The 12,037-nt window shown below is 48.8% G+C and overlaps 1 protein-coding gene across 1 annotated transcript in view; it reads left to right on the top strand.

Moving 5' to 3' along the window:
- Nucleotides 1-10,790: 10,790 nt before the first annotated feature.
- The window catches only part of ITGB5 (integrin subunit beta 5), a 126,007-nt gene continuing 124,760 nt past the window's right edge, over nucleotides 10,791-12,037 (top strand). Inside the window, exon 1 of the mRNA XM_090277756.1 lies at nucleotides 10,791-11,456. Coding sequence (XP_090133882.1) covers nucleotides 11,387-11,456 — 70 coding nt within the window. The 5' untranslated portion in view covers nucleotides 10,791-11,386. The remainder of the gene's footprint in view (nucleotides 11,457-12,037) is intronic.

The raw sequence follows: 12,037 nt of genomic DNA, 5'->3' as shown, positions 1-12,037 counted from the left end.
TGGTTCGGTGATGATGAATCCCTTTAGTTTTTCTTGTCTGTGAAGCTCTTTATCTGCCCTTCAATTCTAAATGATAGTTTTGCTGGATAGAGTAATCTTGGTTGTAGGTCACTGCTTTTCATCAGCTTGAATACTGTTTGCCAGTCCCTTCTTGCCTGCAAAGTTTCTTTTGAGAAATTAGCGGAAGAGTCTTATGGGACCTCTCCTATAGGTAACTTCTTTTGTCTTGCTTCTTTTAAGATTCTCTCTTTGTCTTTAACCTTTGGCATTTTAATTATGATATATCTTGATGTGGACCTCTTTGCATCCATCTTGTTTGGGACTCTGTGTTTCCTGGACTTGTGTGTTTTCTGTCATGATTTTTTCAAATAGATTTCCAATTTCTTGCTCTTTCTCTTCTCCTTCTGACACTCCTATGCTGTGAATGCTGGGCCTCTTGAAGTTGTCCTAGAGGCTGCTTACGCTATCCTCATTTTTTTTTTTTTTTAATTATTTTTTCTTCTTGTTTTTCTGATTGGATGCTTTTTGCTTATGTTCCAAATCATTGAGTTGATTCTTGGTTTCATCCACTCTACTGCTGTTTCCCTGTAAATTATTCTTTATTTCAATTAGTGTATCCTCCATTTCTGACATGATATTTTTTTATGCTGTTAAGGTCCTAAGTAAGTTCCCTGAGCATCCTTACAACAAGTGTTTTGAACTCTGCATCTTATAGATTGCTTATCTCCATTTCATTTATCTCTTTTTCTGGAATTTTGATCTGTTCATTCATTTGAGCCCTGTTTCTTTGTCTCCTTGTTATAGCAGCCTCCCTGTGTTTGTTTCTATGTATTAAGTAGAACTGCTTTGAATCCATGTCTTGGTAGTGTGGCCTAATGTAGTAGGTGTCCTGTAGGGCCCAGTGGCACAGCCTCTCATATCTTCCAATCTGGGTACTCGAGGTGTGCCCTTCAAATGGGCTGAGCACATCCTCCTGTTGTAGCTGAGCCTTGGTTGCTGTTGGCAGATCAATGGGCAGAATTTACCGAGGCCAGACAGCTGCAAGAATTGGCTGTGATCACTTATCACCAACCTCTGCCCTCCATGGAGGATCAGTTGTGCTGGGTTAGGGTGGTGGTGCTCCGACCTGATCTGTAGCTGTCTACTGGGTGTGATGGCCCTGGGGTTTCTCAGATGGTACAGGCTGAGGTCAGCCCCAACCTGTGTTTTACCCAGGGCCATCCTGCTTGAGCTATTAAGTGATTTGAGATGCCTGCTACTTGTGCTGGGCTTGAAGATTCCCAGGCAAAGCCAAACTGTGAATCTAGGTGCCTACTGCTAGTTCTGGGCCTGGGGCTCACTGAGGCTAGCTGTTGGTTGTTTGAGAGGATTTATGAAGTTGTGAAGCAAGAGCCAAGACAAACCATTTATATGGAAAAGCAGCGTTGGTGGGCCCATAAGCTGGGTGGGGCAGAGTCAGTGTTAGCCAGGTTGATGGAGTCTCAGATATGCCATCAGCTTGCTGGCTCTGTGGGGGAAGGGTTTAGAAATGGGTCAATGGCCTCTGCTCATTTGATGCCAGACACTTCATTTTCTCCCTGTGTACCACTGGTGCCTTTCATGCTACTACCCCAGTGCTGGAGCTCAGAGGGATCTAATCTGAGTAAGTAAGTTCATATGTGGGTTCTTTAAGGGGAACTGTTTGGGGCTTCAGCAGTTTCTTCCACCAACTCAATCCCCACTGGTTTTTGCAGCCAGAAATTGTGGAGACTTAACTTCCTTGCACTGGAACCCTGGGCTGGGGAGGCCTGGTGTGTGGCTGGGACTCCTCACTCCTGAGATATCCTCCCTAATTTTTATCCCCCACATGTAGGTGAGAGACTAGCCGGTTCCACATCTGCACCCCTCCTACCCATCTTGATGGATGTGGTCTCTTTACTTCCATAGTTGTCAGACTTCCATTCAACTTGATTTCTGATGGTTCTGGCTGATGGTTGTTATATATTTTAGTTGTAATTTTGATGTGGTTGTCTGAAGAGGCAAGTCATGTCTGCCTGCACAGCCACCTTCACTGGATCTTTCCCGTTATACCTTTCAATGTAGCTGGGTCCAGTGGGGCTGTCTGGTAGATGAAGTCTCCGATCTATATTGAGGATGTCTGCCCATTCTTGTACTTGATGTCTCATGAAATTGGTGCCTTGGTCACTTTTGATGATGTCCAGGGTCCCATGGTAGCACAAGCATGCTTTAGGCCTTGGATGGTGGCTTATTGTGTGGCCTGCTTGCATGGGTATGCTTGCAGCAAGCCAGTAGTTGTGTCCATACATGTCAAGGCATAGCGTGAGACTTCTGATAGTGGCACCGGGCCAATGTAGTCAACCTGCCAGTTGGTCAGCATGGTGTCTCCCCATCAAAGGCCACTCATATCTTGGGGCAGCGAGCAAGGGTGCTCCTTTGCACAGACAGTGCATTACTGACAGGTCGTGACTACATCGAAGTAATGGAGCGGCAGGCCCAAGCTTTTACCACATCCCATAGTCTTCTGTCCTGTATGGCACATCTTTAGGTGGAGGCACTCAGCCATGTCCTCTGCTGGATCATCTTCCAACCAGCAGATCCGTGCCAGGTCATTGGCCTTAATATTGTCAGGGCTGCGGAGAGGTTGATGTCCACTGACAATTGTAAAGAGTTATGACCTTTTCCAGACTATGTTCTTAAATGCTCTTCCTTAAGTCCTGGTCCCACAGGGGTTTTTGAGCCACTTGCCAATCATCTTGCTGCCAATGGGGTGGCCATGGGGTTAGTCCTTTGTATATTGCCCAGCTATCTGGGCAGATGGTTAGCTGCCCAGGTTCTTGGGTTATGACTATCCTGGTAGCTCTCAACTCAGCCCATTGACTACTTTGTCCTGAGCCATCTTCTATCCATATGCTGCTGGTGCTGGGCTGGTATACCACTGCCTTCCAGATGGCTGGCTGGCCCAAGTAGGAACCATCAGTGTACCAGGCATCCTCATGCATAGGGGCTCTTCCTTCTTTAATTGTAGGCCCAGGCATGGAAAGAGGAACAGGGATCTCCAGACCCATGTCTTAATAAGGAACTGGGCCCAGGAGCTGTTGCACTCTTTGACTCAGAGGGCTCATGGCTAGTTTGCTTCTCTGTCGGAATTATGCACTCCACTTAGTCAGAGTGGCTATCTGTGCTACTGAGCTCTTGAGTCAGTTTATAATGTCCTGTACCCACCCAGCGATGAAATTGGTAGTATGTACTTGAACCTCAGCCAGTCTAGTAATGGCTTCAGTAGCCAGGAGAGCCTGGTAAACAGTGTTCATTTGTTGTTCTATTGACCTGTATCAGCCTCCACCCCCTTCCAGAGCTGGGACCAGAAGCCAACTGGCACCTTAGAATGCTCTTGTTATTGCCAGAGACCCCAGCCATAACCTTCAGGGGTGATGTAGACATCTATATCACACACCTGAGATTGATCTATGACCCCCAGTGCTTGTCTGGTCTTTCCCACTTGCTTAGCAGCCTTAAAGCCTTGGTTGTACTCTTCCCCCCAATCCAGGTGGCCCCCTTGTGGGTGAGGCAATAAAAAGGGTGCACTAGCCGAGCTAAATGTGGCATAAAAACCCACTAGTACCCCACCAACCCTAAAAATTATTGTAATTTCTTTGACTTCTGTGGGATGGGGAAAACCTGAATTTTACCTATCATGGCGGCAGGCCGACCAAACAACACCCAAGAATTTGACGGGCAATCCAGGCCCCTGGATTTTGTTGGAATTGACTGCCCATCCTCGACCCTAAAGGTGAGTCAACAGCTGAGGAGCAGCACACTCTAACTCTGTAAGAGAATCAGAGGTCAACATGATGTCATCAATGTAATGGTACAATCTCACAGAGGATGGTACAGTCCATACATCTAAGTCTTCAGCCACAAAGCTGTGGCAAACAGTAGGACTATGCAGGTAACCTTGAGGCAGAACAGTAAATGTCCACTGGCAGACTTGCCAGATGAAGGCAAACTGGTCTTGACTTTCAGGATCAATATCAATAGAAAAAAAAGCATTAGCTAAATCTAATAATACATAATGACATGTGCCCAACTCATGGCTAAGCTTTTCTAGGAGGCTAGCTGTATTAGGCACAGCTGCAAAGAGAGGGGAATCACCTTATTTATTTTCTTTATAACCTACAGTCATGTGCCAAGTTCCATCCTGCTTTTGGATAGGCCACATAGGTGAGTTGTAGGGGCTATGGGCCACTCCGATGATGTTCGCCTTAGCCAATTCTTCTATGGTCTCCCCAATCTCCTTATGGCCACACAGAAGGTTGTATTGTTTGGTGGCCACTATACTACGGGGAGTGGGAAGTGAGACAGAGGGGTATCTGGCATGCCCCCTCAAAACAGCCTTCATAGCTCATATTTGAAGGAGAAACTCCCCCATGGTGGTCTGTAGGCACATGCCAGCTAGAATATCAATTCCTAGGATATACTCAGGGATAGGGGAAACATATACCATATAGGGGTGTGGTGGTAAATGCCCTATTCCAAGAGCCAGTGTTACAGCTCCCACCCAAATGGGTCCTCTGTAGCCATCAATGAAATCTTTCTGGGTTACCATAAATAAGAGAAAGTAAAGCCAACACTCTTTGTACATTGTTTGGGGACCAGTAAATAGCAAGTTCTACATGTGGCCTCCAGTCTTCACTGGGTCCCTGTAAGCAGGTCCCTCAGCCATCCCACTATGCAAAGGCTCCTTCCCATGGACTGTACTCCAGATGGGCCAGAGGCAATTCCACAAGCAGGGCGTCCATGAAGTCAGCCAAGCTGGGTGTCAGCTCTGGGGGCACCGACAGGACCAATCCAGTTGACAGTATCCATTCCAATATTTGGACAGTAGATATTGTTATGGGCTGGAACTGTTGCTCAGGTTTCAGTTGCCGCCACAAATTTACAAGAATGTAGTTAGGTATTTTGTCCATCTTTATCTACTCTGGTCTTTACCAGATCATTCCAGAGTTTTTGCGGGTCACCTTCACTGGACCTTTCTGCTGATGTTTGACAATTCCTTCCTTGTCCTTCTTTTCTACCTGTCTTACTCCTTTCTTTTGTCTGGTAGCTCTACCTCCCCTAGGTCAGCAACTGTCTTACACAAAATTGCCCACCTTGGTGGACAAAATAGGTATCAGGGTGCTGAGAAAGCCAGGGGTTTCCACACAACCCGGTCGCTCATTCCCGTGGTAAATCTTTCCATGTCTTGCCCATTGGACTGCGGGTTATTGGTGGTGTGTCGCATGCCTAGCTCCTGGATGAGCTGCTGGAGTTCCAGTAAACTGGTCCAGCTGGGTTGGAGGAGGGTAGATCCTCCTCATTAGGCCATGCCACCCTACAGACAGCCTTTTGCCACATAAGGAGGGTAGTTGTGTGACTGGTTTGGGCTCTGGCCCATGAATTCTGTCTCAAAGAGGGATGGGTGATGACAGAAGACATGTTTTAATTCATCCCCGAAAGCAAAATGCCATCAGCCCCGATATCCTATAACTGGAATAGCTACCCTGCGATGGATTTGGACCCTTTCTGTCTGAACTTCATAGCCAACTCTACTAGCTTGGCAGGGGGGTAGGGGTGCACCATAGTGTGCAAGGTCTTCTGGAGAGGTGGCACTGGGGTGCCCTGCAGTGCCTGTGGCTGTTGGGTCTTAAATCTTCTGAGTCATAATCAGACTAGCCATAAGTTTCCCTTCTTCTACCTCTATGGCCTCCCTATTCTTGTCTATTATGATTTCTTCCTCTGAGTTACTTTTACTTTTGTTAGGGCCAGAGACCCCATGTTGCCCACCCCAAAACCTGCCACCTGTGTCAGGACTTGTAAAACAGGCTATGGTCAGTGGTCACTGTGTTTTTGGAACCGTGGCCTGCAGTTTCACAGGACCTGAGCCAACACCTGTGCTGAAACAAAGAAGGTATACATCACTGGCCATGAACATGATCACAAAGTTGCCTATTGTCAGAGGCAACTGAGGCATAGCGCCAGCATCCTGCTGAGACCTGGTTTCTCTCCCTTTGAGCATTTCCCAGGAGCAAGAGTCATAAATCTCCTGGACTTTCTGTTCCCACAGCAACCATCCCTAACCAGAGGGCACTGTTATTTCACCTACATCCTGGACTCTGGAGCTGACCCGCAGGGTGACTCACTCCCCTGGGGCTCTGCTCCATGTCCTTAAAAACTCCCTACCCCTTCCCTTGCTGTTTTTGTCTGCTTGGACTCAGCCCGCCTGCTTGAAGATCCTTCAATGAAGGCTTTGAACTGGTCCAATGGACTCTTCCCTTCTTCCGGGCACAAACCTAACAACTTTCAGCCATAGGATCCCATTTGTGAGAGGATTCCAGTCAGACTGTTCCATGAACACCCGTATTCAGTTAGGTGCTAGTCGCCGTCCCCATCCCTTGGCAAAGTGGCATACTAGGTCCCGTAATTGCTCACTGGTCTGACCTAGTTGTCTCCCGAGGGTGTCCTTATTGTCAGCCGTTAGAAGATGCATCTTCCTTTCTAGTTTCAGTTCCTCTTCTAAACACACAGCGTAAATCTCTGCTTTTCTGTCTCTCGGTTACTCTCCATAGCGCTGCCAACATTAACCAGCCCACAGCAGCAGCAACGTGGTGGAGGTCTTTCTTTTTCCCTAGGGTGCACTGCTCTCCCACTTGCTGCCAGGCCTGTAGGAGGCCACTGGGAGTTTCAGAGGTGTCCCTGCAATCCCGTGGCTGTCCCCATGTATCAAGGTTTGCCACCTTGTACCTCATAGAATTTGCTGACCAGCCCAGGATTCTTCCCAGCGTCCCCCCACTCAGCATAATGTCACCCACAGTCAGCTCAACTTGGGGAGTTTTGGGGGTATCCAAATGCTGCTGACTATGCCGACTGTAACATAGGAGGTCAAACACGAGATCTCGACTGCTTGTTCGGATAAGCTGAAAAAACCACAAGGAGGGCTGGATGGAGCAAACATAGCCTTTCTTACTCATATTGCAGGGAGCACCGTTGGCAGTAGATTGGTAAAGGAGGACTGCACCTCCCTGAGTCTGAGACTTGGTTTAAGGGGACCCAGACAAAGGGGGCATGTGTCTTGCACGTGACTCTAAACTACATTACCTCAGTGTGGATGAACAGAGGGAAAAGGACAAGAAGCCACTTCCAAAAGGAGATAAGGAAGGAATTACAGTCCATTTCCAAAGCAATACACATTCCTGCTGGCCAGAGGCCCTCCAGCCAGTCTTCCATTATGGCGGTTGGAGGAGCCATGTCCAGCAAACCACTTTTGATGTGTTTGATCAGTCATAGGACCTTCTTCATATACTGCACAAAATCTTTTTTGCACTTAGTTGTGTTTTTACCTTTCTTGAAATAATAAAGAATAATATGCTGAAAATGCTGCATATTTTCCGCCATCTTCAATATTAAAATGGCTATACAAAAATTCACCAATTTTGATGTTTTTTTTTTTTCCCTTTAAATGAATGCTGATATGACAGCTATCACAATACAATCTAACAGAATCGTTTGGACTGAAGTTAAAGATAGCTATGTGTTACTAGAGCCATCTTTTGGAAAAAAAACAAACAAACCTTTTGGCCAACCCAATACATAACATAAAACTTACCATTTTAACCATTTTTAAGTATATAGTTCAGTGGCATTAAACACACTCACAATGTTGTGCGACCATCGCCACGATCCATTTCCAGAACTTTATTATCCCTGTCAATATAAGAAATGTCCAAACCTGCAAGAATTTTTATGAGTTTGAGCCAAACTGACAATTGCTGGGAAGCAAAATCTCAACAGATTGAGAAAATGCTCGGGAAAATGGCAGTTTTCCATTTATTTTATACATCACAATCAAAAGAGGAAAAAGAGGCAGCCAAGTAAGTGGGATGATAGATTAGGGAGGTGGGAAAAAGCAAATCAGAGAATAGGATCTCAGGGATTGGATAAAAAGTAAAATGATATAACAGTCAACAATTAACGGGATAACAATAACAATGAAGGGATTTGTGGTCTCCACTTGGGATGGTGCCTGTGCTTTTAGGGGTCTGGAAAAAGAGAAATTACTTTGTTATTGCAAAGGCATGTAGTCCTAAATGTCAAAAAGACAACAGACAGGCTCAGTTATGGTAAAGATTGACCTTTGTTAGAGAAAAATACTGCCCTGGGACATGACTACCAGACCATCCTATGTGGTTACTTTCTGTCTCTGAGTTTGTAAGGCCACCGTGCAGGCCTCCCCTGAGCTAGTTACCCTGTTTCCCAGAAAATAAGACATCCCCCGAAAATAAAACCTAGTGCAATTTTTTTCAAGCTTAGAGATATAAGGCCTCTCCTGAAAATAAGACCTAGCGGCAGTCATTGCTACAGCTCCCCCCAAATTCTTGATGGAATTCAGAGTTTGGCTGCTTATGCTGATGTTTGTGATGACATGACTACAGTATATTAATAAATGTTGATTTTTTGTTCAACAATAAATGTGAATTCTTGTTCATGGAAAAATAAGACATCCCCTGAAAATAAGACCTAGTGCGTCTTTAGGAGCAAAAATTAATATCAGACATGGTCTTATTTTCGGGGAAACACAGTAGGTTTTGTACATGATCCCTTTCATCCAAATCCCAAACTGAAATTCAATACCCATTAATTAATAACTCCCCATTCTCCCTCTCTTCAGCCTCTGGTAACCTCTATCATACTTTGACTCAATGTATTTCTATTCTAGGTATGCTCATATGTAGCATAATATATTTGTCCTTTTGTGTTCTTGCTTATTTTACTTAGCATAATGTTTTCAAGGTTCATCCATGTTACAGCATGTGTCAGAATTCAATTCCTTTTTAAGGCTGTACAATAGTCCACTTTATGTAGATACTACAATTTGTTTATCCATTCATCTGTTGATGGACATTTAAATTGCTTCCATTTTTGGCTATTGTGAGTAATACTGCTGTGAACATAGGTGTACAAATACCTGTTTGAGTCCCTGTTTTCAATTCTTTTGGGTATGGATCAGATGGTAATTCTGTTCCACTTTTCCAGGAACTACCCTTATGTTAAAACCAACAAGAAACAAAGTTTCTCTAGGTTATCCAAGCTCAAACCTTGAGAGTCAAACCCAGTCTAACCAGCAGTCTTCTTCACCCCCAGGCTCAGCTATGATCAGAAACGGGATGTTCCTGAGGCAGCCACAAAGGAAACTGTTCCAGTGACTGTGGGAAGCGCTGCCTTATCTCCCTTCTGAGAGGGCCATCAGTGCACCCTGACTTTGCTGATTTGAGAAAGTCAAAGCATTCGAAGGGCACTTTTATCCTCCATTTTAATAAACAGAATGAAGGGTTCTTGGACAGGGAAAGAGCTACAAACCAGAAAGCAGAAGCTTCAGAGGAATTAGAAAAGGCATCTCCAAACCAGTTCTAAGATAACAGAGCCTGAAAGAACATTGTCATCACTTGGGATTCAGTGGATTACGGCAGGTCCAGGCAGGTTGGGGACTACCAGGTGGGACGGGATGAGAGCTGATTTGATTGCAGCTCTTTCAGGTGCAGTCCAGGTAAAACAGGGGTCTGTGTTGGTCTGAACAGTGACGCTCCATGTTAGGGTGGGCAAGGTGATGCACAGATCAGACATCACAGGGCCTACATTTCGAGGATGTTAAGTTATTATTGTGTTTAATGCAATATTTACCCAGTTAATGAAACTTAACTTTCTTCTATCTAATCCATTCTTTACAACCCTGCCAGAAAATCTTTTAAAATCACCGCCTGGCAAATGACACCTCCCAGTTCAAACTCTTTTACCAGCTTCCCATTATTTATAATCATTGCTGCTCAAGGTTGGGTAAGAGTAGCTCAAGGCCATTCCCCCGAGAGGCAGAAAGACTGCACAAGTAAAGACTGAACTCTGAATCCCTAATCTGCACAGTTAGAACTATACCCTGCCTGGCCCCTGGGAGCCATCTCTCCAACTGGTTCCTGAGCTGCAAAGGCCAGGTCACTGCCAGGTCACTCCCTTCCTCTTCTGTTTTAAGTCAAAGCATCCCATCCCTGTCACTTCTCCTGGCAAGTTAACCCCTCTGTGCCCCAGTTTTCCCATCCCGTTAACAGTAGCGTTGCCAGGATGATTACATGAGTTAACATGGTAAAGAATTTAGCACGGTGTCTAGCTTACTTTATGCTGCTTTCTTCTACCTTTCCAGTGTTAACCCATTCTTCTGTCCAGCTCACGCCCACTTGTCCTTCACACGTGCTGTCAGGGGTAGTAGCTCCCCATCCCCGCCCCTTACTAGCAATCTCAGAACCAGCTTAGATGTAAACGACTGAGCAGCCGTTTTTGAGGTTATCAGTTTAATGTTAATGGTAAGGTGAAACCCTGAGCATCTGTTTTTAAGTTCATTACTTTGGCTTCCCGGAAACCGCCCGTGTACCGAGACAAGGAAACCAAGGAATAGTGGCACCTGGGCCAGTCGCAAACCCTCAAAGGGGCAAAAAGTTAATGAAGAAAAAGTGGGCTCCATGTCCCACGTGCCCTCCCCTTCCCATCAAGTTCGTCGCCTCGAGATTACTCGCACCGGAGCCTTGGTTCCTCCTCCCGCCAGCGCGGAGCAGGAGGCGCAGCTCTGGAAAGAGACATCCACCACGCGTACCTGCCCTCCCTCCTGAAGTCTAGCTTGGCGTGGGAGGGCGCCCCGCCCGGCCCGCCCCCTTCCGGTAGCGTCCGGCCGCTGAGAAAGCAAAGCCAGACCTTATCCCGAGATTTACAACCCTCGCCCCAAGTGCGCCGGAAGGGACTTCCACCTGGACGCCCGCGGCCTCGCGTCCCGGGCGGGTCTCCGCGCGGGGGCGGAGCCTGCCGGGCCCGGAGCGTGCCCCGCCCCGCCGTAAACTGACCGTGTGGCAGTCCCTGGCGGGGGCCTAGGAGACGAGAGAAAGGGAGGAGAAAAGGGGAGGAAAGTGGAGCTTGGAGGGCCGGAGGGAGGAAGAGAAGGGGCGGAGGCGAAGGGCAGACTGTGCCGACACACTGGGGAGTCTCCGTACGGGGTGCGACCGGGAGCCCCACTTGCGGCCGCAGCGCGGAGCCGCCCGCCCGGGCCGCCCCCAAGCGGCAACACCCTAGGCGTCCAGGCCGGCGAGCCAAGGCTGCGGCTGACCGGCACTCCGCTACGAGCGGGATGGTGGCGGCGGGGCGCGGGCCAGCGCAGCCGCCACGGACTCCCGCCCGGCCCCGAGCACTGTGAGTCCCGGCTGAGCGCCGGGCATGCGGCTGTGGCCCCCGGCCCTCAGCCCCTGCGCACCAGCCCCGAACGCACGCCCCTTCGGAGTGCGCCGCCCGCGCCGCGGCTGAGGCGCGTGCCCCCACCATGCCACGGGTCGGGGCGCCCCTGTACGCCTACCTCCTTGGGCTCTGCGCCCTCGTACCCAGGCTCCCAGGTAAGCCGCGCCGTCCGCTGTACAAAACTTTGTCGCACACAGTGCCATCCGCGGGCGCCTGTGAGGGGCTGGGGCGGGAGGTAGTGCCTGAGGGTGGAAAGCGTCTTCTGAGTCCTCCCAGGTGGGCGAGGCGCCTGGGTTTGGTCCGGTTGGGGCTTCCGAAGTGCGTCACCCCGCGCAGCCCCGCCGGGCTACCGTCGGTCGCCGGTTCCTTCGTGGGCTGCGGAGTAGCCTTCCTTTCCTGCGTAAACATCCTTGCCAGCCAGCCGACCCGGCCTGCGTGCGCCCGCGCCCAGTGCGCGGAAGGGCCGCGGCCGCCCCTGCGTTGGATCCGGGGCTCTACACGCCCTGGCACAAAGCGGCCCTTGTGGTCGGCCGGTGACCGGCGGGCTGCGGGAAGGCGCCGGGTGATACCGCCGGTGTCCTGGTCCCCGGACGGCGAAGGGCAGTGAAGAGGTGCCAGATCCGAAATCTTCGCTGGAGCCAAAGCGGGGGGCCACGACTGCGCCGGAGGGCTTGTCTCCTGGAACTGCGGGTGCTCCGGCCTCCATAGCGAATCCGAGAGTTTCACTGCGCCCTGG

Source organism: Furipterus horrens, unplaced genomic scaffold (assembly GCF_987537825.1).
Source record: "Furipterus horrens unplaced genomic scaffold, mFurHor1.1.pri manual_scaffold_1, whole genome shotgun sequence".
NCBI lineage: Eukaryota > Metazoa > Chordata > Mammalia > Chiroptera > Furipteridae > Furipterus > Furipterus horrens.
This window is presented reverse-complemented; position numbering and strand designations above follow the sequence as displayed.